Source organism: Furipterus horrens, unplaced genomic scaffold, assembly GCF_987537825.1.
Source record: "Furipterus horrens unplaced genomic scaffold, mFurHor1.1.pri manual_scaffold_1, whole genome shotgun sequence".
NCBI classification, from domain to species: domain Eukaryota; kingdom Metazoa; phylum Chordata; class Mammalia; order Chiroptera; family Furipteridae; genus Furipterus; species Furipterus horrens.
In genome coordinates this window covers 195,208,264-195,234,573 of record NW_028327171.1, presented here as the reverse complement: position 1 = coordinate 195,234,573, position 26,310 = coordinate 195,208,264, and the positions used below count along the sequence as shown (strand labels likewise).

At 36.7% G+C, this 26,310-nt stretch overlaps 2 protein-coding genes across 2 annotated transcripts in view; one reads left to right on the top strand and one right to left on the bottom strand.

The window, feature by feature from the left end:
- The window catches only part of DYTN (dystrotelin), a 55,171-nt gene extending 38,365 nt beyond the window's left edge, over positions 1 to 16,806 (top strand). The window contains exons 10-12 of the mRNA XM_090268671.1: positions 7,060 to 7,219; positions 10,185 to 10,689; positions 16,703 to 16,806. Coding sequence (XP_090124797.1) covers positions 7,060 to 7,219; positions 10,185 to 10,689; positions 16,703 to 16,806 — 769 coding nt within the window. The remainder of the gene's footprint in view (positions 1 to 7,059; positions 7,220 to 10,184; positions 10,690 to 16,702) is intronic.
- A 2,333-nt stretch (positions 16,807 to 19,139) lies between these two features.
- On the bottom strand, positions 19,140 to 24,056 carry FAM237A (family with sequence similarity 237 member A). Its single transcript, XM_090268658.1, has 2 exons — positions 23,480 to 24,056; positions 19,140 to 19,802 (listed from the first exon to the last, which is right to left on the bottom strand). The coding sequence occupies exons 1-2, from the start codon at positions 23,907 to 23,909 to the stop codon at positions 19,663 to 19,665; spliced, it is 570 nt and encodes a 189-aa protein (XP_090124784.1). The 5' UTR covers positions 23,910 to 24,056; the 3' UTR covers positions 19,140 to 19,662.
- Between the last annotated feature and the right edge of the window lie 2,254 nt (positions 24,057 to 26,310).

Below are 26,310 nucleotides of genomic sequence, written 5' to 3'. Positions count from 1 at the left end.
TTTAACATCTCATATAACAGTGGTTTGGATCTAATGAACTCTTTCAGTTTTATTTTGTCCTGGAAACACTTTCTCTGTCCTTCTATTCTGAATGACAGTTTCGCTGGATAGAGTATTCGTGGTTGTAGGTTTTGGATTTTCATTACTTTGAATATTTCTTGCCAGTCCCTTCTTGCCTGTAGGGTCTCCCTTGAGAAGTCAGCTGATAGTCTAATTGGGACCCCTTTGTACATAATTCTTTTCTTCTCTCTTGCTGCTTTTAAGATTCTCTCTTTATCTTTAATTTTTGACATTTTGATTATAATGTGTCTTGGAGTGGTTCTCCCTGGGTCCAGTCTCTTGGGAACTCTCCTTGCTTCCTGGACCTGCAAGTCTATTCCCTTCCCCAAGTCTGGGAAGTTCTCCTTTATTATATTTTCACTCAATTTTTCAAGTTCTAGTTCATCTTCCTCACTCTCTGGCAAACCAATGATTCTTATGTTGGGCCTTTTATAGCTGTCCCAGAGGTTTCTGATCCTCTCATTGTTGCTTCCCATTTCCTCTCGCTGCATTGGTTGACTGCTTGTTCCTTCTCCATATTCCAGTTTGTTGAAATGAACTCTGGATTTTTTTTCCTCACCATCTGTCTCGTATGTGGTTTTGTTCCTTTCGTTATGAATGTTTTTCGCTTCTTTCTTATCTTTTTCCTGCTCTTTTGTGAATTCTGTAAGCCACCTGATAACAATGGCCCAGAACTGAGCCTCTGACAGGTTTCTTATCTGTTCATCTGTCAGGTTCTCTATCTGTTGCCTGGTGAGCTGTGCCACCGGGATTTCTATAGTTGTCTGCCTCATTTTGACAGATGCGTTTTGTTTTCTTGGGCCGGCTGTAGGGGGCAGTGCCTGTGTACGCGTCACAATTCAGCGACCGGCGCCTGTCCGCGACCTATTTCGCAGCCCTGTGGTGCTTTCTTTGGGGGCGGGGGTCCAAGATGGATTCACACAGTTATTCAGCTAGGAGACCGGGATCCGTCCTCCCGCCCCCCTGGGCCTCACTGTTCAAGGCGATGCGGTGGCTGCTTTCCCCAGCGCTGGGGTCGCGCACTGCCAGGGGCTTGACTGCAGCCGGGATTTTTCGCCGCCCCGCCGCTGTCCCAGGTGCGACCGCAAACAGCGCTGCCCTCTTTAACTCTTACCTGCCCAAATGGCACCGCTGGTTTATAACTTCATATGTTGGGCTTCCGTGTAGTTTTATTTTCTGGAATTTCTAGTTATCCTTTGTTTTGAAGTAGTTGTATTCCTCTCTAGTTGTAGAGGGAGACCTAGCGTGTCCGTCTAAGCCTCCATCTTGGCCGGAAGACCTCATTTTTAAGACATATTATTTAGATTTTTTGCCATTGAGTTTGTGGGATATATGTGTATATCTATATTCATATTGATATAGATATAGATAGATATGTGTTCTCCTGAGTGAACTCTCAGAACTTTATGCTATGCTCTCTTTGTTCTCAGTGGCCCCCAGCATCTAGGGCATGCTGGGTCCTTTCAGCATTCCAAGATAAGTTTACTTCCTATCATTCTTTTTCTCACTGAGAGCTCCCTGGGCATCAAAGAGTGGGCAATTCTAACTGCTACAATATAGACCACCTGTGATATGCACTGCTTTAGTGACCAAAGTTGAGCTTTGAGGGGACAGTTCCCAGGTCTATATCCAAAGGGTAAATTGCATTCAACTTTGATATCTTCAATTTATTCTAGTGTCCATAGATATGAAGACTACCCAAAACTGCTGAATATAACTTACAGGTGAAACATTCTGTCCACAGAGCCTTAACCTGGCAACTCAATATCATTAAGATTTGATGTTATTAAAAAGTAAGAGAAAGGGGGGAAATTGGTTTATCCGTATATAAGAAAGATGTTCAAGAATTTTAGAAGGTAAGGGATGAAAGAAGAAGGTGAAGGAAATAAGAATGGGAACTTTAAAAAATCCCAATGATGAATTGTCACAGAGTGGGGGTCCCCCCAAAATTAAATTAAATTTAAAAAAAGAAAGAAAAAAGGAAAGAGTAGGACTATTAATATAAGGGTGGAGGGAGAGGGTATATCATCTTTGGACCTTCTGAATTGAATTAAATATTTTAAATTAAAAAAGAAATCCCAATGACATGTTTTCATTGAAGGAATTAGAAATGCTTCATGGTTCTTGGGTTTTTTTAATTGTATATTCTACATATACTTTATCATATTTTCATCAGTTGTTTATTTGTCTTCCCATGTGTACCTGCCTTTCCCTCAATCATTGTAATCAATACAGTCTGATCCTAAGGCAGGTCTTTAAAATGTGATTGTCTGTAATGCTTTTCAATTATCGCAGAGAAATGAAAGTTCCCATTTTGCAGCCGTTCTGAGTAGAAGTCTCATGACCACCCGGTAACCTGGGTGCATTTTCATCATCAACTCATTAACTGGAGTCACTCTGACACCCCTCATAGCACAGCTAACTCTGCCGCTTACGGGGAGCGCTAGTCAGAGCGATGGAATTATGTGTGAGCACAGATGAAAAGCTACTCTTTTTCAGCTTCAAAGGAAAGAGGAAGGAAAGCCATTTTCACAATGCAGAATGTTTTCTCACTTTAACATGTATTTGTTCTGAGGGAAGGAATTTTTAAGAGGTTTTGCTGTTCTTCCTTTATTCTACTTTCCTTTTACTCCCTCACACCTCTTTTTCATTTTTAAAGTTGCTGCAGCCTGTCCTGTGTAGGCGGTACATTTCTTTTCTTTGATTAAAAAAACCACATCAGTAATGATATAAGTAAGACCTGAATCAATTTGTCTTATAAATTATAGGTGAAGATAAAATCCTTGTCAGCCATAATTCCCAACCCAGGTCTTGTCCCTAGTTCCCCAGAAGTAAACTGCTTGAGGTATACCTTTGCAGACTTTATTCCATGCATTTTCAAACATGCATGCATGACAAAGTATTTGCAGGATGTACACTTTAAATGCACCAAGAGGCATTTCTAATCCCTTTGCTGAAAACATTTCATTGGGAGAAGGTCATGGAGTATAGCTGCAACTGCTTATAAATGGAGAACAACAAAATCCAGTCTCCTGTCCAGATGTGTGGGAGCCAAAGGCTGGTACATGGTGCCCCAGGAGCCCGAGCCAGGCTGGGGTCAGATCAAGATTTGCACTTGGGTTGCAGAGTGTAATGTGAGACAAGATTTGGTAGAAAAATCCTCAATAAGAGCTGAGCTGACCATTATGAATTCCAAGGGAATTGATGAATTCAAAGAGACTTGATGACTCTAAGTACATGTATAACTAGGCATCAGTGGAAAGATAAGAAAGTTTAAGAAGAAGGTGGAAGGTAGAAGGTAGACATGCAAGATTTCTTGAGCCAAAAGAACGTAAGTGACCCAGTGCTTTTGTAGACGCCTTTGGGGAAGGAGATGTTCTGGGCAGCAACTTAACTTGAACAAAAGACAATTGTAACTTACGTAAAACTCTTTATGTTTAAATCTCTTTAAAGAATACTGTCATGTAAGAATAAGATTATGTGACTGTACTTGGAGCATATGAACATTTAGATGCATCATGTGTATGGACCCAGACCCAGATATTAGTCACTTTTTGAAACAGACTGAATCTTTTAAAATATCATTATAATATTCCTATGATTTTTTTAAAATGTGGATTACATTCAAACCAGAAAACTTGTGTTTCCTCTTTCTTGCTTCTTTAGACCAGACTCAGCATTAAGAATGAACTGTGGAGGACTCACGAACGCATTAATGCTCTCCATAGGGAAAGAAGGTAGGACCCACATGCGTGCACAAAGGCAACAGACACAAATCAATAGCATTTCTTTGTGCTTTCATAGAAAAAATGTATAAAAAGATTTTACCATGGTTTTTTTTAAATTTAGAAGACATTTTTTAAACAGAGAAATCTTATGATTCCAGTATGAAGCTACAAGCAGGCTTTGTCTCTATTTGAGTAATTAAGCAAAGCAAAAATCATCTAGCTAATTAAATTAAGTTTTGATTGCATTCCTTGAAAATTAGTTAAGCATTTTCAGTGAAGTATGATTCTGTGTGTGTCTGTATGTATGTTTTCTCTACTTCTAAAGAAATCAGGTCACTTTCTCCAACAGCATCTATTTTTCTACCAGGTTTATTAGGTTTGTTGGTAACTGTCTACCATCCTATTGTGTCTCAAGAGACTAATTAGTTCTTCAATTCCTATCTTTATTTTCAGGCCAATGCTTAATAAATTACTAAATATACTTATATGTGTATATATAGATGATGAGATGTGCTTCATAATATAAATGTAAAAAACATTTTTAAGCTGTGATAATTCATGAAAATAAGCTTAATAACACTTTCAAAGTAGTTTAGTAATCCAAATATTAAAAGCAATTTTAATTTTTTTCATGGCATATGAAAAAGAAATTAGAAATAAAATTAAGGAAAGTAGTATAGCAATAAAAAGGCAATTTTGAAATATAAAATGTAAAAAAAGAAAGGAAATTTTGAAATTTAATTCTTTAAAACTTAATTTTTAAAATAGTTATTTCAGAATAACTATTTTAAACTAAATTATTTTCTTTTAGAGAATTCATACCTACTACATACATCATTAATTTCCTGGTGAGGTATTTATCAACATAAAGTATACCAAAGTGTGAGGTTGATTAATGAATAAAATATATGTGAAGGCCAAATCCTTGTTTCTGTCTGCCATTATTTTTATTAATGAATTAGATAAAATAGTAGAGGGCATGCTTCTCTAATGTATGTTAGATGCTACCAAAAGGCATAGACAATAAGCTGAATGACAATCTTGTATCACTAAGATGTGATAGTCTGGAAATTAGGGCAATTAATAAAGACCAAATTTTAAAGGATTAAATGCAAGCCCTACAATGATAGGCCCAGATTCAGAACAAACAGTGTAGAAAAGACCTGAGATAGATAGTTTACTGTAAATTCAATAACAACCAATAGTGTGTCACTGATTATTTAAAAGGCAGCTCAGACTACATTAGAAGAAAGCATATCATTCAATCATTAGTTACCTACTTATTACTCTGGACTCTGCGAGGTGGTGGTCAAGGAAAAAAATGTTTCACTGCTCTGTGCATGATTCACTGGGCCTGGAGTGTTCAAGTCCTATTTGAAGGCCCAAGTCCTATTTGAAGGCCCAAGCTCCTTAGGACCAAAAAGTAGAGTTACAGATAAAGATTTTTTTAAAGTTTAGTAAGGCAGATTTCAGATCATTTGAAAGAAATTATTTCTCCAGTAATCTGAATTGTTTGTTAACAATGGATATTTGCCTGGAAAGTATTGGGCCCCCAGTGGCTGGAAATCTTGTTATCAGGTAAATTATGTTCACCAAAAACTCTGCAGGAGAATTTCTCCTTAAAAAAATAAAATAAAAACAGAGTAAGAAAAAAACTGTAGTTCTGATACGGCTTTGGGAGAAAGAGAAACTAGTGGTCATAACAAGTGCAACACTGTAAGTACAGAAAGTAGTGTCAAAGAGGCCTTCTGAGAAGTTTTAATTATCTGCAATTCAAGTCTCTGGGCCGACTCCTTTCTGAAAAGCTCATCACAAAGATGTACTTGAAACTTCTATTATGATTTAGGATTTTAGAGTCAGACTCCTACTTTTCCTGGGTGTGGCTGTCCAGAAGTTTGAGGGTTTGCCTTTAGAAATGCCTGCTTCTGATGGAAGCCCAAACTAAATTTCAAGCCCTCTCCAAGGCCTACAGCGATTAGAAATTTCAAAGGCTCTAACATGGAAAAACATTGCATTTCTCACAGAAGAGCACATTTCTACAAATTCTACCAACCTGCAGACAGCACTGATCACAGAGTAAGATTATACTTCAGTAGGCCGCTCTTAATTGTGCACATACTCTGTAACAAGCACTATGTTAGGCCTCAGTCTAAGGATATGGCAACAAGCAAAATAGAAAAATAATGTTGCCAGAATAAAGAGACAATAAGCAGTTATTAAGTAATAGAGTAAATAATATATAAGTAAAATAATAAGTAAAACAGGTTGTATAGCATGTAATGTGACTGTCCAAAAGTTTGAAGGCTGGAGACTTAAGTCAAAATCTAAGATCTGTTCACACTCTGTAGCAATTAGACATCACAAAAAGCCATAGAGACACATAAAGTGGGGGAGGAGAGGGAGGTGCTGGAGCAGAGGTTGGGTGCTCTGATTTGCAATTTCAAGTAGGACTGTCAGGGAGGGCTTCCCTAAAAATGTGACGCTGAGCAAAGAAGGAGCGAGCCAAGCAAGATCCTGAAGGACCGAGCGGCCAAAAGAGCAGACTCTGAGGGGAGAACATGCTTAGTGTGTCAGAGTTGCTGAGGTTTCTGTAGCTGAAGAGCAGTGAATGTGCCTGAGAAAGCAGAGATGAGGTCAAGAAGGGAAAGAGGGTCTTGACCATCTTGTCTGCCTCTGTAAGGGCTTTGGCTTATTCAAAATAAGTAAGGAAACCACTGGAGGGTTATGAGCTGAGGAGTGACATGATCTGCCTTAAGAATTACTCCAACTACTTGGTTCCTTCTTAAACCAATGAACATCTAGACTTAGGAAGAGAAGCCAAAACAGATCCACAATTCATGAATTCCGTCATTGCTTCTTCCTTGTGGTCTTGGTCAGGTGTTGGTTGTTCAGATATAACATGTATACTATCCTTCTACATAGAGTGTTTCTAGACAAAAGGATAATGAATAAAGTCAATATTCAAATTTGAGTATATGGTGAAGGTATGCATGATGAGTTTTCTAAAACCTCTGAAAGCCAATGTAATTCTTAGTGGAATCATGTATGTAACAGACACAAAGGGCAGCCTTTCATGGTGAACAAACAGGCTGAAGTAGTAGAATTGATCAATGTTTGGTAATAGTGGAGGCACGGGCTTCTCCAGCACCTTCTCCCACGGAGAGGACCTGGAGTACATCTTGATACCCATGCCTTTACTTAGTCTGCTGGATTCTACTTAGTCTGCTGGTTTCTTGCCCTCTCAACCCACTCAGACCTGTCCTCTTTCCAGGCTCCTTAAAAAACAGTTATACCGATACAAAGACAAGTTGCAAGCCATATATGCCTTCCAAGAAGAAAAAAGTTGCAGATTTGAAACAAAGATTCATGAACTCACAGCCAACCAGGATAGTCTGTGGACCAAGCTACAGCAGATGGGGCAGGATTTACAGGTATAAAAATGTGGGAGACCCTGGCCCTCCCAACCATCTGGAAGTCTGACCTTGAGTCCTCCGGCCAAGGGAAGGCTGCAGCCTGAAACTTCACTTCTCACTTTGATCAGCTTCTTCCCTTTCCCTCTCCTCTTTATATACCCTGACCAACTCCCACTGTCATTCCTCACACTGTGTCCTCCCCTCTTTGTGAAGGTAGTGCCATCGGGAGAGAGCAGTGTCGGTGCCGTTGAGAGACAGTAGGTCTGGGGAAAAGTGGTTGTTTACAACTTCGATTCTTAAACCTTTTGGTCTCAGTATCCCTTTTACATTTATTTAAGTAAATTTTATTGATTATGGAGTTACAGTTGTCCCAATTTCTTTTTTCCCTTTGCTCCCCTCTGCCCAGTACCTCCCTTCCCTCCAGCAATCCCACCCCTCTTAGTTCATGTCCATGGGTCGTGCATGTAAGTTCTTTGGCTTCACCCTTTCCTATATTATTCTTAACTTCCCCCTGTCTATTTTGTACCAACCGATTATGCTTTATTAAAAAAATATGCTTTATTGTTTATGCTATTACAGTTGTCCCAATTTCTTTCCCCTTTGTTCCCCTCCACCCAGTGACCACCCCCCTCCCTCCAGTTGTCCTCCTCCATTAGTCCATGCCCATTGGTTGTATATTGGTTGTCCATATAGTTCTTCTCAACATCTTCCTACCTACTCCACTCCCTCCTACTATGCTTCTTAATTCCTGTACCATCTCCTTTCCTTGCCCCTCTTCCCCCTCCCCACTGACCTCCCCCCAAGATGTTCCCCATACCTATAATTCTTTTCCCACTCTTGTTGCCTACTTAGTCTGCCTTTGTTTCAATTCCCTAGCTTCTGTTGTTGGTTGTTGTGACACAGTTTTCATTTTAATGTTCATAGTTTTGATCCTCCTTCTCCTAAACAAGTCCCTTTAACATCTCATATAACAGTGGTTTGGATCTGATGAACTCCTTCAGTTTTACTTTGTCCTGGAAGCACTTTCTCTGCCCTTCTATTCTGAATGACAGCTTCGCCGTGTCCTCTCTGCCCCAGCTCCGCCTCTCCTACCTGTCTGGATAAGTATTTCTTCTTTATATCTTTGTTTGCTGGACTTCCATGCAGTTTTATTTTCTGAAACTTCTGGTTGTTTCTAGTTTTGAGGTAGTTGTATTCCTTCTTAGTTGTGGAGGGAGATGCAGCGTGTCTGTCTACACCTCCATCTTGGCTGGAAGTCCCCTTTTACATTCTTAAAAAAATTGAGAATCCCATGGAGCTTTTTTGGGTTATAGCTCTTGCTATTCATCATAATCAAAATTAAAACTGAAACATGGTTTTAAAATAAATGTATTAATTTTAAAATGAAAATAATAATTCTATTACATATGTAACATTTTAAAACAGTGACTACTTATTTTTTAAACTTAGAAGAGAGGCATCATTTTACACTCTTTATAAATCTCTTTAATATCTGCCTTAACAAAATAGATGGATTTTCATGACTGCTTCAGCATTCAATATGTTGCAGGATGTTTGGTTGAACTATATGAAGAAACCTGGGCTCACACAGATTTGCAGTTGAAAAGAGAGTATTTTAATAGTCCTTTTAGATAACTGGAGGTCTTTGATACTACACCAAAGCATGATTAAATAATGTTTCTTAAATGATAGTTGCAATATTGAAATTGAAGCCATATCTATTTTACACTCTGTTTTATTAAAATACAATGCTCTGTTCTCTTTGAATGAACTTTCTACCCATGCTCATTCTATAGCATCATGCATTGATCATTTAGAAGTTCACTGAACTATGCTGAACTTCCTAATGCTCACCCATTTCATTATACAAGGCAAAAAAAAAAACCCTGTCTCATTCATTTAAAAAAAAGTGTCCCATTAATATCACCACTAATCTTATTAGAAATGTCTTTAAGAGTTGGAAAACTAGCAAGCTCATGGTGGTGAATGCAAGTTCTCCAAAATTTTAATTTTTACTTAAAAGCTCAACTGCTGAAATTGGCAACACATATTGTTAACTGTTATTCTTACTGTGACAGTCACATTTCATTTATTTTTGAGATAATTTTTGCCAAATACCCAAGTCTGAATAACAGTCTGTAAGTAAGTCTTTTTGCACAGAGACCATTTTTATATTTCAGTGAACATCAGAAGTGTTTTACGTGTTCTTCCCATTTCATCACAGGCACTATTAAGAAGACATGTTCTATTACTTAAAAAATTAAGGTTTTTCCTATTCCTATGACATCAAGGATATTCTTAAATAGAACTTGCTCTTTTTTTTTTTTTTTAATGGTAAGTGCATGATGACAAATACCATGTTGATTAGCCCTGTTTGCTGATGCTGTCTGGACCTGTGCCATGGCACTAACAGTTTTAGCTCTACTTACTCTTAATTTTGCATCTTCAATGCAAATATCCACACAATGATCAGGCGATTAACATCTAAGTATAACTCTGAAAATAATTTTGATCTCATGGACCTCTAAAAGGGTCTTGGGAACCTCCAGGAGTCTGTGGACCACACTTTACAGGGAGCACATCCCCTAGATTTTATACTTATGAATTATCATGAAACTACAATCTACCTACCTAGATAGATTATAAACATGTTTTATTATAAAACTTTTAAATTTATTAATTCAATATAAGTTTGTGTTTTCAGAAATCCTTATGATGTTTTTAGATTCTGAGCTTTTAGAACCTAGAATTTTTCAAACTTTTTATGATTAATCCCTGTGATATTTTAATATCTGAGCTGTTTTAACTTTTGTAGACAGTTTTAGGTTGACATTGAATTAACAGCATAAAATAAATGAATTATAATGTACTTAGAGAGCATAAAAAAAATCTTGCATTAGAATTTCTTATTGGAACTCTAAATGCATTTATGAAAAATAAGATAAATGTCAATTTATCCATAAATAAAGCTTTCTTTCTTCAGGCAATGTTGCAGCCACTCCATCCATCTTCTTCTTGTCAAAATATGGTTTCCAAGGATGACCATGGAAAGGGTAAAAGGTATGGGAAAGGAGAAGATTCTTCCCAGATGAAGAATGCCATTGAGGATGGTTCGGAATGGGAACCTCTCCCCAACTCCACTATGGTTGACAGAAGTCAACAAAGTCAAGCAAAAGTAGAAGATGCTTTACCAAATTCAGAATCACCACAGGCCATTTTGCAGCCAAAGTCAACACAAAACACCGGAGCACAAAGTCAAGCACAAAAGACCTCCATGGAAATCTTTAGCTCCTCACCCAGTTCTCAGGAAGGACTACTGCAGGACAACCCCCAGATTGCTCCTACTGAAATAAACAGCCCTACTCTGGCACCCATGGAAAGGAGAAGTACAGTTAACATCCACGAGGAAAAGGATGAGCTGGAGGAGGAAGAACTACAAGAATTGTTATCAAAACTTATGGATGCCTTCACTTTAGAAATGCCATCGGGTAAGATTTTCACAATCAATAGAAATAGTGATGACCTTTTAGGCTTTCTTTTAAAAACACTTGATTTTATAACATTAGCCCAATAGCTGCAATTCATCTAGTAAGTACAACTCATCAACAGTCAGAGTAGTGACCCTTTTGGATATCAGTAGCATCTCTGAACTTGTTTTCTAATATTGCTTAATTCATAGGTTTGTTGTGAGCATGAAAGGTGAAAAACCATATGAGATTTTAGTATAACACCTGTCACATACCAAGAATTCAACAAATGCTTATTAGTTCGTTATTGCAATTATTATTATCAATAGTATTAAAACATCTATAACTGGGCAGCCAGATGTTACCATTAAAAAATGGGGATAAGAACGATGCTCCCTTTCTAGAGGATAATTGGTTAGGGTTTCTATGTAATAAGTCATTCCACTATTATCATCCTTTTCTTCATAAGCTATGGCTCATTGCTAAATTCTGAAGGCTCTGTTTTTCTAATCCTTTTTTTGTTATACTGATTTTTTCTGTTTTGGCATGACATTGCCTCATTTATAGACTCTTCTGTTAATATATTAGTATTTCTATCTATATCTATTTCTTTTTAAGAAGCCCTAAGATCCTTTATGTTGGTGTAATTATCTGGAGACTTGTGATAAAACAGAGGATAATATTCTCATGTGTTTCTGAATCAAAAAAAGGCCTCAAAATATTTTATATTCATTTGCTGGAGCTGCCATGACAAAGCACCACAGCCTGGGTGACTGTAGTATTTATACATACATAAATGTTGTTCTAAGAATCCTGGAGGCTAGAGGTCTGGGATCAAGGTGTCAGCAACATTTGTGTTTCCTGAGGCCTGTCTCCTTGGCTTGTAGATGGCTGTCTTCATATGTTTCACACCATTTTCCCTTTGTGCATGTCCCTATTCAAATTTCCTCTTCTTATAAGGACACTACACATCTCAGATTAAGGCATACCCATATAACTTCATTTTAACTTAATTAACTCTTTAAAAATTCTCTCTCTAAATATAATCACATTCTGAGGTACTGAGGGTTAGGACTTCAGTATATGAATTTGGAGAGGAAGACACAATTCAGCCCATAACAGTTGGTGAACTGTAAAATAGGTACATAATGTCAGTTGAATGTTGAATTTGGTAGAGCCAAGTCAATGAAGTAATTATTTCGTGACTTTAAAATCTCTATTGTGAAGGGACTTGGAGTTTAAAACCTTGTATTAGAGAAAGAAAAATCACAAAGATGCCAGAGCATGCTCAGGCTGCCTGAGACAAAGATGGGATGGGAACTCCTTGTGCCTGAGTCTTAGGCTAACACAAGGTTCCATCCACTGTATTTCCATCTAAATAAACATCAGCAGGGTCATGATAAGTATTCAAAGCAAAGTCAATATCCACTTGACCTTTTTAGAAAAATTTCCTGTAAAAATTTGGTTTTTATTCCAGAAATTATTTAGTATTCTATATCTTTATCTCATTTTAATTTTTTTGTTTTTGTTTCTCCAACTGAGCTTTTGAAAGCTGCTGATTTCCAAAATGTTGTGTTGGGTTACCCATCACAAATGTAGTCAGCTGTTTTGCACAGTTTGGACTCCTAATAGATGAGGTTTCCAACACATATTTGAAAGACAATATTCCAACACTGTGTGCAGTTTGATACCTAAAGATAAAAGATTTGTGCCTGTATTAAGTTATTTTATCAAGGTCTATCAAGGTCTATCAAGGTCTACCTTTAAAGGAAACCATGAACCATGAAAAAGTAAAGTTTGTTTCTCGAATCAGATGATGTAATAATGTATAAAGATGCCATTAGCATTATTTGATATTGTAGAAAATGTAAAAATATGTGTCTCAAAAATTTTCCCTCTACTTTCATTTACAATCAAAGTAAAACCTCTAAGATATTTCTACAGAAAGTATGCATTACTATACAAACTACTTATGATATTAGCAGAAAGATGCACATTTTTCCCTTTTTGTTGTTAGAGTAGTGTATGCATCATGATTATTTAGCAAGTACTAATTGATAAGATTTAGATTTATAGTATTATTTATTTTATATTAGTCTTATTTTTTTTTTTTTGAGGCTTTAGGCATAGTATCTGTGTAAACCTTCATGGCCACTATTTGCATTTATTAAACACTGTCATTGCTCACTCAAATATTTATTAAGTTTTTATTCTTATTCAGTCTGGTATTGAATATGATCATTTTTGTAAATTCTACCTAGCCATTGGCAATCTGGATTATAAGAGTATACTCCAGTATTTATGCATAATCTACTCATGCTTATCAGAATTACCCCGAACTTAATCAGAGACAGAAGCATAACCACACTGATGAAGATGTGGAAAGGCAAATAAATTAAATTAAGGTATTGATTACCTTTGCTTTATTTCTATCTCTGTCATACTTGAGTCAGGCAACAGCAGAGTTTCTAGTCATTTTACTGCCTTAGTTTTTTTTTTTTTATTTGAGAATTGTTGTGAATATTAGAAAGATCTGTTTTTAATATGCTAAGATTTACTCAGATAGTATTAATGTGTTCACCCAGTGTTGTGATTATCCTAGTAGCTTACTACCCTTTTGGATTGGAGCTTTACTAGGGAGTCAGCACATTTTGGAAATTAAAATGAACTTTATATTAGTTGAGACTTAATAAGATTAAAACAACAAGCCTGATGATTAGTTTGGATGGTATTGTTGATATTAATTGAATAGAGTCATTCAGTGTCAAGGTCTAGAATAATAGGATTTCAAGAGCCTGTGAAGGCTTAACAGAAAAGAGAAAGTATAGAAGGGGTTCCCCAAGCCCCTATAAAATTCCAAATGTTGAACTGAAAATCAATAGCAAACAATTTGTTCAAACTTTCAAGGAAGGGAATAGATTTGAAAGAGCATCTAACACCACTTGGTTATGTGGTGACAAAAAAGGACATAATACACTGGTCTTACTTTCTCATTAAATTATTTTCTTTCTTATTTTGAGGAAAATTTCTTGGGTAAATCTCTGAAACCCTTTTCCCAGCATATCTCCCATCTTTTTTTGCTATCTATTTGTCACTGTATGTTTCAAGGAGGAGAAGGGAAGGGGAGGGAGCAGAGGGATGAGATTAGGGGGCATGGTTGAGGGTAGAGGTGTTGAAGGACTACTTATGTTCTTTTCTTCCCCTCTGGAACCAACATCTAAACTATTATTTTAAATAATCAGGAAATGAAGCTTGAACTTTAGCAAATTATAAGAAAATAAAGAACAGGACTTTAGCAATCCCAGAAATAGACACTCAGCATTATATTTTTGTCTCATTTATTAAGAAGGTAATCTTCTCAAATGTTGCTCCTAGGAGTGATACTGAAACCTTAATAAATCTCCAGGAAGGCAGAAAAGTGTCTAGTTGGTTCATCACGCATTCATTCATTCATCTAACAAATAGTCATCAAGCATTTACTATGTGTCAAGTGCTATGTTGGATGCTGGGCATTCATTTTGAAATAGATAGATACATGTTTTTGAAACACTCTGGCATTGTGTGGAAAGTGATTGGAGAACAAGGGTATGAGCAAAGAGAACAGGCAAAAGCCTGTGGTAGTCTAAGCAAGAAAAAATGGCGGCTTGACCTGAGTGGATGGTGGTACACAATTGCATTGAGGAAGGTCAGGAAAGCTGAGATGCAGGTGGACAGGTCAAAATCTCTGAGCATGTTAAGAGTGAATTACCTGAGAGACATCCAAATGGATACTCCAGCATAGCAATCAACATGTACCATCTGGAGCTCAAGGGAGAGGTCGTTGTAGAGTAGATACTTAAATCTATTGGTTTGCTTAATTAATTATTGTAAGGAAGACATGAGCTCAGTATTTCAGTTGCCCAGAAAAGTAATCATAGCTAGATAACTTTAAATCTCTATATCTGTCATTCTGATAGTCTTCTCCTTCATCCTTGATTCATTCAGCAACCAGATAGATTTTCAGTAACATTCAAGTAAATTATTTTCCCACTGTGATATCCTCTGAACTGTTGATTTCACAGGTATTTCTAACATCTCTTTAGGCCTTCATCTATGTCCTGTAGCAATTCAGTCCCTATATGTATGCCCAACAATATTGCTAGGTGCATATTTTTGGCAATTTTTAACATTTCAAAAGTCTGGAGCTTAGAAAGAAAACCAAACAATGAGAGAAACTCCCATGTACGAAATGAATTGTTGCTTCCCTGTTTCTTTATTGCTATGTCTTAAATGTTTATCACTGTGGGACAAGAAACAGAACATCCTAAAATAAGTTTGGTTTTGGGATAGGATTTTCATTCAGGCAACAAAATACTAATTATTCAAGGTCCTGTCTCTCTTGGGCAATGTTAGAGAATAGAGTAAATAAGGCATAAAGCCTTTCTTCTTATGCTCAACAGAAAGCAGCACAGATGGAGCTACAATGTAAATCATATTACTCAAGTGTATACCTAACAAAATAAGCCTTTTCATATGTTCATTGGCTGTGATATTTTTATTAATCAAACAAACAATATTTTGTGATATGTCCATTGTAAAATTAAAATGTCTAAGCAAAGATTTTTTTTTAAAAATGAATTCATTATCATGTTTTCCTCTCCTTACTACCTGTTTTGCAGAGGTAACCAGTGTTAACAGTTTAGAGTTTGCCTTGAAACTTTTTTCTCTACATATATGTATGTTTTTTCTTTCCAAATATAAGTTAGATTATTCTTACTTTTGCTTTTTTCACTTGACAATATATCTTAGACATTGAACAATGTCTTTTTTTAAAATGTGGCACAATATCTCATTGTATAAATGTACCATCATTTATTTATTGGTGTGTAATTAAGTTGCTTCCAATTTTTACTGTCATAAAAAATGGTTAGGTGAGTATCCTTGTAACAATTATCTTCATACTTATATGTGAATATGTTTGTAGGATCAATTCTTAGAAATTAAACTCTTAGGGTAAAAATTATTCATATCAAACTTTGGGTTGGTAACTGCCAAATTGTAGATCCTTCTACAGCACAATTCCTACAACAGGTTATAGGGGACCACTCATACTATGAATTAATAGCTACAGAGTAGGGGTTCTCAAAGTGTGGTCCCTAAACCAGCAGTATCACCTGGGATCTTATTAGAAATGCAATTTCTTGTGCTCCATTCCTGATATACTATAGGATATAGATAGTAGGTAGATAGATAGATAGATAGATAGATAGATAGATAGATAGATAGATAGATAGAATATATATATATGGAGAGAGAGAGAGATTGATTTTAAAGAACTGGCTTACATGGTTATAGAGGCTGACAAGTCCCAATATCTGCAGTCAGCAAGCTAGAGACCCAGAGGAGTCAATGAATAGTTTCAGTACTAAGCTGGCAGACTCAAGACTTAGGAAGAGCTGATGTTTCATTTTGATTCCAAAGACAGAAGAAAACTGATGTCCCAGCTGGAAGGCAATCAGACAGAAGAAATTCTCTTATTCAGACTTTTTCTATTTAGGCTTTCAGTTAATTGGATAAGATCCATCTTCAATGTTAATCGTATTCAAAAACACCCTTACAGACACACACCCAGAATAATGTTTGATGAAATGCCTGGGCACCTTAGTGCAATCAAGTTGACACATTAAATTGACCATCATATATACTAAATTGGAACTCTGGGTAGGAACTAGCAATCTTTTTTAACACTCCCCATGTGATTTTGAGGTACACCAGAACTTGGAAACCACTGCTCTAGAGTGAGTGTGCTTTGTGACTACTCAGATTTGTGCTTGAAGTCATGGCAAAATGCCCTTTGAGAACACACAACCTGGTTTGATTAGTAATTGATCCTGGTAAATAACAGCCATTTCATTTGCTAGCTAGAGAAAGGGCATTGTCATCAGGAACTGAGGAGAGATGGATCCTATTCTCCCCTGTCCTAGAGCTGTATCAAGATCAGCTTAAGAACTTACAGGTACCTGTTCTAAAGGACTCTCCTGTTTGTTGTTTTCAGACCCACAGTCTTCAGTAAACATGGACCTGTATCATGGAGCTGAGCGAGTAGGCAGAGCCTTCTCTGCCCTTGTTGATCAAATCACCTTGCCCAACTTGAAGTGAAAAGGAGTCCAGTCACAAAGGCCCCTTGGAGTGATGACAACATGTATTTTCAAAATCTGTACTGAAAGAATTAAGCCTTCTACCCTCTTTCTCACTAGTCTGGTGTGAAGTCTGAAGAAAAGTTTAATTTTCAATATCCTTACTCATGTGTCTCAGTTCTTCAGAGGAAAGCCTTTGAGAGTGAGAGGTGGTGAATGGAAATGGAAAGAAGCTGGATCAAATCCAAATGTGCTGAGTTTCCAGTGGAGAGCCATTCTTACTTTGAAAACCTTGGAAATAATATCCAAGTGCATGATCTACATGAGTTTGTGCAACTATCTTCTTTGGTATTATTTAAATTACTGAATTAATGACCTAATTTTCTATCTAGTTGCTGTTGCTAGAGAATAAACTTACAAAAACTATATACACACACACACACACACACATACATGATTGAGTGCATACAGAACTGGTGTAATCTGAATAAACTGTGGATTGGACCAATTTCCTGGTTGAATTATTATACTACAGCTATTCAAGAGGTTATCATTGAAGACAACTGGATACAATATATCTCTGTATTATTTCTTACAACTGTCTATAAGTCAACAATTACCTCAAATTTATTTTTAAAACATGAATGTTTCTCATTAAGACCCCACATTCAATGAGTCTGGCCAAAATACTGTGTGCTTCCTTTCTCTATATGTATATAATTAGGGTATAGATGCTTGACTTAATAATGTCCCAAGTGATAACTAATGTTTTTGACTATTAGAGCACTTTGTTTTTAAGCACCTTGTGTATAGTAACTCATTTAGTCCTCACAACAAACCTAGCAAGTAGATATTTTATAAGAAAACTAAGGTGGCATAAAGAGGGTCAGCAACTTGTCCAAAGTTATTTTGTTGGTACTTAAAGAAGTTGAGATTCAAACCCAGCTCCTGAGCTTGTACTCTAAGCACTGCTCTGTATTTTCTCTAAATAATTATTGTTATGATTTCATTATTTTACCTATTATCTTAATGTGCAGTCCATGTTTAGAGAGGCTTTAGATTTTTATTTATATGTTCTGTAATTTCTAGTACTATTACCAAAGTTAAATGATGTCCAATTGGATAGGATTAGTACTAGGTTATCTTTGCTCAATCTCATTCTAATATTTTTGAACTTGCTTTTCAATTTATCACAATTTTTTTTATATTGGTTTTATTGCTCAATGCATTCCCTCTCTTTACTTCATCCTAGCTTGTTCTTTACAAGTTTGATAAACATGCCCCAGAACACAGGTCAGCAAGCTATAGCCCATGGACCAAATCCTGCCCACTGCCAGTTTTGTACAGGCTATGAGTGAAGAGTGGTGGTTACATTATTTTTAATAATAAAAAATCACAAAGAATAATTATTTGGTGACACTTCACAATAATATGAATTCAGATTTCAGGGTTCATAAACAAAGTTTTATTGGAACACAGTCATGCTCATATATTTATGTATTGTCTACAGCATCTTTCATTCTGCAAAGGAAGAATTACTGGATGGCTCATAAAGCATATAGTATTTACTCTCTGACCCTTTACAGAAAAAAATGGGCAGCCCCTATTGTGTATACCAAGGTGAGACAGGAATGAGGAGCAGACATTGAAAGCATTGTAGAAAAGAGTGGCATTTTTTTAAATGATTTACAAGAGATAATGAGTTTATGTGATTTTTTATTTAAGAATATGCTCCTTCTCCTAACCAAGGAAAACTGAGAATGGGCCCCTCTTCACTTTCTCCCCGAGACATGCTTCTGCTATTGTAGGGTTTGGCCAATCTTCAGATGCAGCTGAAACTTCTCATAATAACCCTTTAGATAAGAATTTTTGCTTATGGGGAGCCCTAGACCTTCAGTGAAAACATTTATCTAGGACCTGGAAAAACAAGTGGATTGGTAACACATTTGAAATTCATACTGGTTGTCAGTCATTGGTTATATTAGAATGATTGGAGAGATGAGAGTAATTATATGAGATAAAAAGAGCAATGTGTCTGGAACTCAAATAAATTTACTGACTTCTCTGCTGTGAACCTCATTCAGGTCTGGTCATTTTCAGAGAAACAAATTTTATGGGTAATTTTCTTACAAAGATGTTCATTTTACTTTTAGCTTTCTTTTTAATGTAAAGTGTAACCAACTACAAAGTTTTAATAGTTAATCAGACAAAAAAAATGTTGATTTGGAAGTAATGTACTTAATGCTATTTTATTCAAGATTTGATCATCATTAATGGTAACATTAAGTATTGAAATAAAGAGACTTCAATAATATCACCTGGGGTCCAGAGCTTTTTATTAATTTTGTTTCCATTAGAAGAACTCTTTATTCATCTTTTTTTTGTTTTATTTTTTTTGCTTCATTCAGTTCAAAATATTCAAAAATATTCTTTCAAACAAGATTTGGTTATTACAGGTCATCAGTAACTGGTACTTAATAATTATAGTCCCTTATATGACTGTGCTTAAGCAATTCAGGGGTTAATGGCCTGGAAGTCATGCTGTGTCTCCAAGTTAAATGTATATTACTCTAGTTCAGTAATAATGTCATGCATCTCAAAACAAAGGATCAACATGAATGCAAAGAACCTGAGTATCCCACAACCCTTACTCATCTTTGAAAGCTCTTTTAACCACTTCAGACTGTGGGATGATCTGGCAGTATGCCCCCATGTGAAAGAACGTGCTAGCAGCCTAAGAGAATGAAACTAAGCACTCTGAATGTGGCTTAATATTTATCTGTGGACATTCCCACCATTTCAAGTAGATAAATATTCAGTAGTCAAGAAAAATACATATTTTTTAATTCCAAGATTTGAGTTAGCTCTGAGGTTAGATTTATTTTCTCTTTATTTCCAGGCCACTGCTTGCTTTTCCAGTGACCTTAGCCCCACTCCTGCGCATGTGCATGTTTAGCACGTCTTCAATCAACTCTCTCTTCTTCAAGAAAAGGATTCTTAGTTGTTGAGAATATGCACCTAGTAGAGAAAAGGAATGAATCATTAAGTCACAAAATCTTTTTCAGGTTACTAAATATAAATATGTTGGTTTTAAAAAGAAAATCTGCTGTATCTGCCCCTCTACTATTAAAATTCTGTATAAATTTTGCAGAGGTGTATATGTAAATTTGTGTTTATGCAAAGTTTTAATTATGATGTTTAGTTACATAATGTAAAGTAAGTAAATTAAAATAAATACATTTATTATTAACATGTATTAAAATGTTTCTAATTAAAAAATAAAAATGGTCATTATGTAATTTTTAACATAAAATTATAAAGAAAAAACTTTAATATAATCTTCCAAAAATAACTATAGTTATATGCATACACACGTTATACCATAATGTAATTTACTATTACCCTATTATGGACATTTAAACTGTTTTCAAATTTCCTGGTACTATAAATAATACTGCAGTGAATAGCCTCATACTGCATCATTAGCTACATCTTTGAATGTCTCCTGAGAATAGATTTCTAGATGGATAATTTCTGAACGTGTTGTTTAGGAAATTTCTTGAAGTAGAAAATCAAACATTATATATCCTAAGCATTGTTTTCTCTTCTGTTTGGTGTTAAAAAATTTTGCCAGCTAGTTAGACACCAACTGCAAAAATCATCAAATTATAAATCTAAATGTTAATTTTCTTGTCATGGAGGAAAGCAAAGGCTCATAATTTTTAAAAAACATATAAACTCCCCACACAGGCAGGTTTTTCTGTTCCTCTCAGTAACAGAGCAATATTTTTTAAAGGAAGAGTCTTTAAAATCCCTTCAACTGCACTGAAGTGTTTACTAATTCATAAGTTAACCTCAACTCTGTTATTTTCTATTTGGGAGTTATCATCAGGATATTCTTTTCCTAAATCAATTAATCTAATCTCTGTCTCTGTCTCTCTCTCTGTCTCTGCCTCTCCCCCTACCTCCTTCCTCTCCTTCTCTGCCTTCATGTAACCATCATAATTTAGTGGTTAAGCCTTGGTATACTGTCCTCACACTTTCCAGATATATCAGCATTCAATTATTAGCTCATATTGTTCCAGGCTAAATAACAATGATATTTGGAGGGTTTTTTATTTTTTTTCTCAAGTGATACCTCTAACCCTCAGATTTCTTTTTGGAATTCTCCTTCCGTTTCTGGGCCTCCTCTTTTCTGCTTATCATTGTTGTAAACAACCATGGTGTCCAGCTCATCCATCACCCAAGTCGGTAAGCTGTCCTCAGGGTAAAGCTCTTCCAGATTCTTTCCAGAATTAAATACATGCCTTCTCTACATTTCTTTTTATAAACTCATAACATTAGAACAGAGGACCTGCAGAGACTTTTTGGTCATCTAATTCTTTCCATACCCCTTTTTTTCAGATGAAGAAACTGAGAGATAAATAAGTTAATTAACTTGCCCAGTTACATAGCTATTCAATATCTACTGTTTTTATATTTGTTGAACCATATTAACAAATATGATATATTAGCATACAAAATTATATAGGCATGTCATGTTTTTTAACAAAGCATGACTTATAGCAACATTTCTCAACTGTATTTAAACCATTCAAATACATCAAAACAACAAGAATCTTTTGCACATTAGGCACTTATTTTAGGTCTTTTCTCCATTCTGATTATGTGATTTCTGTGAGAACAATAGAGACTAAACTTGTACACGTTCCCAACTTCGTGGGATGTTAATCCCCCAAAGACAAAAGAAAAATTAGTGCAGAATTTGTGCAGGTACATCCAGGACCAGTTGAGCCACTAGAGATTTAATCAAGCCTCTTGAGATGAAATCTCAATGTTCCTGCCATGATTTAACTTTTAGACATGGTGTCTTTCTTCTTAACCCAAGGCCTTCTTTGACTATAAGTGTATCAACCAAATGGAAAGTCTTGTTTCCTGATCTGCAAACAACTGCTTATGTCAAATGTTAAAATAACTTCAATAAAGTGAAATGTTTGCTCTTGCTACTTGCATAGCTAAAGTTTGCAGAACAGCTGGGTCAATAGCAACTCAGTAAGCAAGGTGAAGGAAGTGGTTTCAAAAGCTGAAATTAAGTGGATAGAAATGCCATGTTGAAGTATGCTCAGAAAATAGTCTCAGACTATTCTCATAGCCCTGTTGCAAGCAAGCAAACTGAAAGCTGTTTCAAAGAATATGTGTGCGTGTGTGTGTGTGTGTGTGTGTACACACATATATACACATTTTAATGTTCAGCTAAACACATGTCATTTTAATTTGTTCTATATATACTTCAGAAATTCAAAGTGAATGCAAAATACAAAAAAAGTATTTGAGTACAACAGCTAAATATGATAAGAATGGAAGAAAGGGCTCTACAGTGCAGATGAAGAAAATATAGAGTCCTTAATGATGCTGACATCTTGGCAGCCTCTGTTTAAAATGTTTTTCAAAATTTTGGTAACCAACATTTAAAGACACTTATTTTGTCTTCTTACTTTAGTAGCTTAACTGATGAAAGAATATTTCCTCTAAAAAAATTGGTTTAAGTTACAATAACACTTGCTAAAATAATAAATTTAAAAATAATATCAGTGGATTATCTGGTGTTATGGATCAGGAAACCATGAGGATTTTTAGTTACTAAGGTTAAACCAAACTAGATATATAAAGGACTTTCAGTATCTTGGGAAAATGTTGTTCTAAAACTATTATTGTCAATTGTTACTTTAATAGATCATGGAAGTATATAAGAAGGCTCACAATGAAATGTACATATGCAAATATTAGCTGTGCCTTAGTTTTCCACATAAATAATCCTAAGAGTCACTACCACTGAAACAGCCTTTGCTTCAAGCATTGGAAGCTCATGAGTTGAAACACCACCAAAAAAGGAACACGAGCAGTACGTATAGGGCTAAGGTAGCTCTCAACTTATAGGCTAATTCTCCCACATTCTAATTTTATAAAAGATATTTCTTCTAGAGTTCCCAGAGAAGACTTTACTTTAATATAATATTTACTTAAGTAAAGGCCTCAAGTTTTGTAGGAAATTCCAAATTATTAAATATTAATTATTCAGCTTGCTGGAGGTTAATTACTTAAAATTTGTTTAAAAAGCAATGAGGAGTGAATCTGCAAGCCAGACAACTTTTCTACCCTCTACTTCATCAACTAAGTACATCTCAGCAGCCTTCCATTTACATAAAAGCAATGTGTGGGGTTTTTTTGATTGTTTTTTGTTTAGTTGTTTACTTTAAAAGAGCAAGAGTTTATGTGTTGCAAATGTTCCCCAGGTTTATGTTCAAATCTTCCCAATTCTATAGTAGCAAGTAAACACAGGTTATGGCCCAATGTTCAGGCTAATGGTTAAAAAATAGTATTAATTTTGAGGTATCCTTTTATAACTTCATGTTATATTTTGGGAACCATGCTTTTCCCTTCCTTGTTTTTCTGACTTTTCCTTGCTGCTGTTCACATGAAGCATACGAATAAGAACAATATATGAATATAAACAGCTACTATGAAATATAAAAGAAAATACTATCTACCTTCCTATCATGTGTGCTTTTGGGGTTCACCCCTGAGAGAAATATATGTGGCAGTGGATTCTTCTAAAGTCATTTCCTTATTCCTCACAATTCAGCACATTCATACTTGATTGACCCTTTCAAGATTTGGGACCTGGGGTTAACCACCTTGTTTTTTCCTCCCATGCTGTGGACTCACTGCTGAGATTTTTTCTTCCTCTCCAGACAATTGCCTCCTTCCTAAGCCATGGTTTCTGGAGAGGATGCAGTCCACATAGATGTCCCAGAAGAGTTGGGCCAGATCCCAAAACAATGCCCCATGCTTCAAGTTCTCAGATGACTTCAGATAGATCATAAAATCCCAGAAACCTGATACAGTATTGGAAATCCGAGGCTTCCGCATTTCTAGAAGGAGCATTGAGGAAGACTCCCAGCACTGAGGATCAGCTTGGTTAAGAGCCAGTAGGTCTGTCTGGCTATGGCAGAAGAAAGGAGACACACAGCACATTCCCACAATGAGCAGGGAGCAGGTGAGGCTTAAGGGGTGGTAGATCCCTCCTCTGTTTCCAGGATCGGCCATGGTCCTGAAAATGCACATGATGGAAATGTCTCATATAAGTCCCTGATTGTGCTCCACACAGGAAAGAAAATAATTATGCCTTTAAGAACTTTGGTGCCACCATTGTCTCTAGGAAAAGTCTTATCCTTCCTCCTACATTACAAGCCCCATTGTATCTTAAATGATTCATTTTCTGGCCACATAGCATAAAACCAAGTTATATAGCCTAAGAAATATGAATTCTTGAGATGTGTTCCCTTGTAAGACGAATCAGTGAACATGTTTTTCCTTAACACAGAAGAATGTAATTTAAAAGAAAATAAGGAAAGTTTAAAATCTTGTTGCATGGCTTTCATTATTCTACAATATTGTAATTTAGCTTAGCTATCTTAATCAAGGACTCTCACCAAATTAAGAATTTTAATGTATCTTACCTTTGAATGCTTTCCTATTCAGGGTGATTTTAATTTTTTTAAAGGGTATAAGAATTATAAACTTGTAAATAAAAAACAAACACAAGATAGTGAGTTAAAAAGTATGCAAACCAAGGGACATATATTTAACCCATTAGCATAGACTCAATAAACATTTTACCAACACTTAAAATGTTTTCCAATTCTGATCTAAATTTTATAAAGGTGATGTTTTCTCATCTCTCTACTCTTGCTATAAGTCTCAAGAATTTTAACAAGAATAATTTGCTTCCCATTCAATTTTTCTGGCTATCAAAGCCTGTTGCAATAAAATCAAGGCATCCATATACCACTTTGAAATTGTTACACTTCAGACAAGTGCAATGAGAAATGACATACTTAAAATAATAATAACCTAAATTTCTCCCAGAAAACATTATTTGACTCTTCATAGACTATACAAAATTTTGTATCATTTTATAACTCTAATGTAAAGGAAAAAAACAAGAAGGCTTATACAGCTCACTTTGAGCTTTATCTTGTATTTCCAAACGTTTTAGATGTTTGTATCATGAAGGCAAGCAGGGCACAGCTCATGGGAATACATCTATATTGAAACATGTAATAATAACACTATAATGTGGAATTGTTTTCTTCTCCACAGCACCAGAACACCCTTAAATTGAGGCACCCTTATATTCATATTTCATAAACCATCTTTGAACATGTGTGTTCCTGTTTTAAGAGGTATGTTGAGATACAAAATTATTCAAAAATATTCACTCTTTATTTCAGATCATTTACACAAGTCTCTGCCTGAACAAAATTATATTCACTATGTCCTCTTCTGAACCAAACCATCAGAACTGAGGGGCCCCGCAGGTCCTTTTCTCATAAGGGACAAGTCCAAGATAGTGCTAAGTTTAAGAGTGGGTGCGGGGCGCTGTCCAGCGTGCTGAAGTTGGCGTTGTCGGGGCTACCTGCCTGCTCGCGCTACAGAGCTCCTTTAGGTTTCCTTGGGGAAGTACTCCTAGACCTTGGAAGTTCCTCAACCCTGGGGTCCTCCGTGTATCCTGCAACGAGTCCGGCGCTAAGTTCGATGAGTGTTGCTCCCGCACCTGGTTCCACGGCCTCAGCTTCCTCGGAGCCGCGCTGCCAGGGACCCTCTGTCCTTTGTGCCCCACTAGCCTCCTTACTCCACGCCTTTACTCCCAGGTGGCAGAAGGGAACCCTCTGCACTTACCTGTTCAGCCCCGTCTGGATTCCCACGAGTGCGTGGAGAGAAAACGCGCAGGCTGCTCCCGGATCGAGTGAAGGTCCCCGGCTTCAGCGTCCTGAAGGCTAGGGTGCCTGTTCTTAAGTAGTGGGAGTGTTCCGCGCCTCTTCAAATCTACGTCAAAGCGCCGGGGAACTGCCGCCACCTCTCGCCCCCAAGTCCATCTCCCACACCCTCTTCCGTCCCACGCTTGAAAATCTCACTTCAGGGAATAAGCAGATTTAGCCAAACACATCCTCATTAACTGTGACCCATCACCCCACCCCCACCCAACCCCCTCCACTCGGCGGAATTGAGCCTTTGTGTGGTTTGGCTTTTCTCTCCTACCTTGGGAGGCGTGTCGCTGCAGGCAGGAGCTAGAAAGTAGACATCCAGCCCCGCGCCGGTCTAGGGTTGAGAGGCATTCTCCTGACCCCAACTCAGCAGGTGTGCCCTGTTTGAGACTAAAGAGATGTGAGAGAAAACCCGCGATTCTTAAAGTTGGGGAAGGCACATGGGCTCCCTCCCCACGATCAGGAAGGTCTGCCAGGAATAAGGTGCTTCCCAGATACATCCTTAGTGTGAATTTCTCCTGCTTGCCTGTGGTCTAGCGCTGGAAGGAGAAAAAACACCCTTGGGGCAAGGGTGTATGTAGAGGCGAGACACTGCTTCAAGCTCCCCCTGACTGGAGACAGGAGATCCCTTTATCTCCAGGATCTGGGACTTCAGGAGCTCAGGCCATTGCTGGCCTCATTTGAGTCAGCCCACCGCT

Bases quoted from the DNA above. Each gene is read 5' to 3' on its own strand.
- FAM237A (XM_090268658.1), bottom strand. From the start codon at position 23,909: ATGTGCATTTTCAGGACCATGGCCGATCCTGGAAACAGAGGAGGGATC. The intron at 19,803-23,479 runs GTGGTTAACCCC...TTTCTCTACTAG, and splicing joins GCATGGGAGGAAAAAACAAG to GTGCATATTCTCAACAACTA.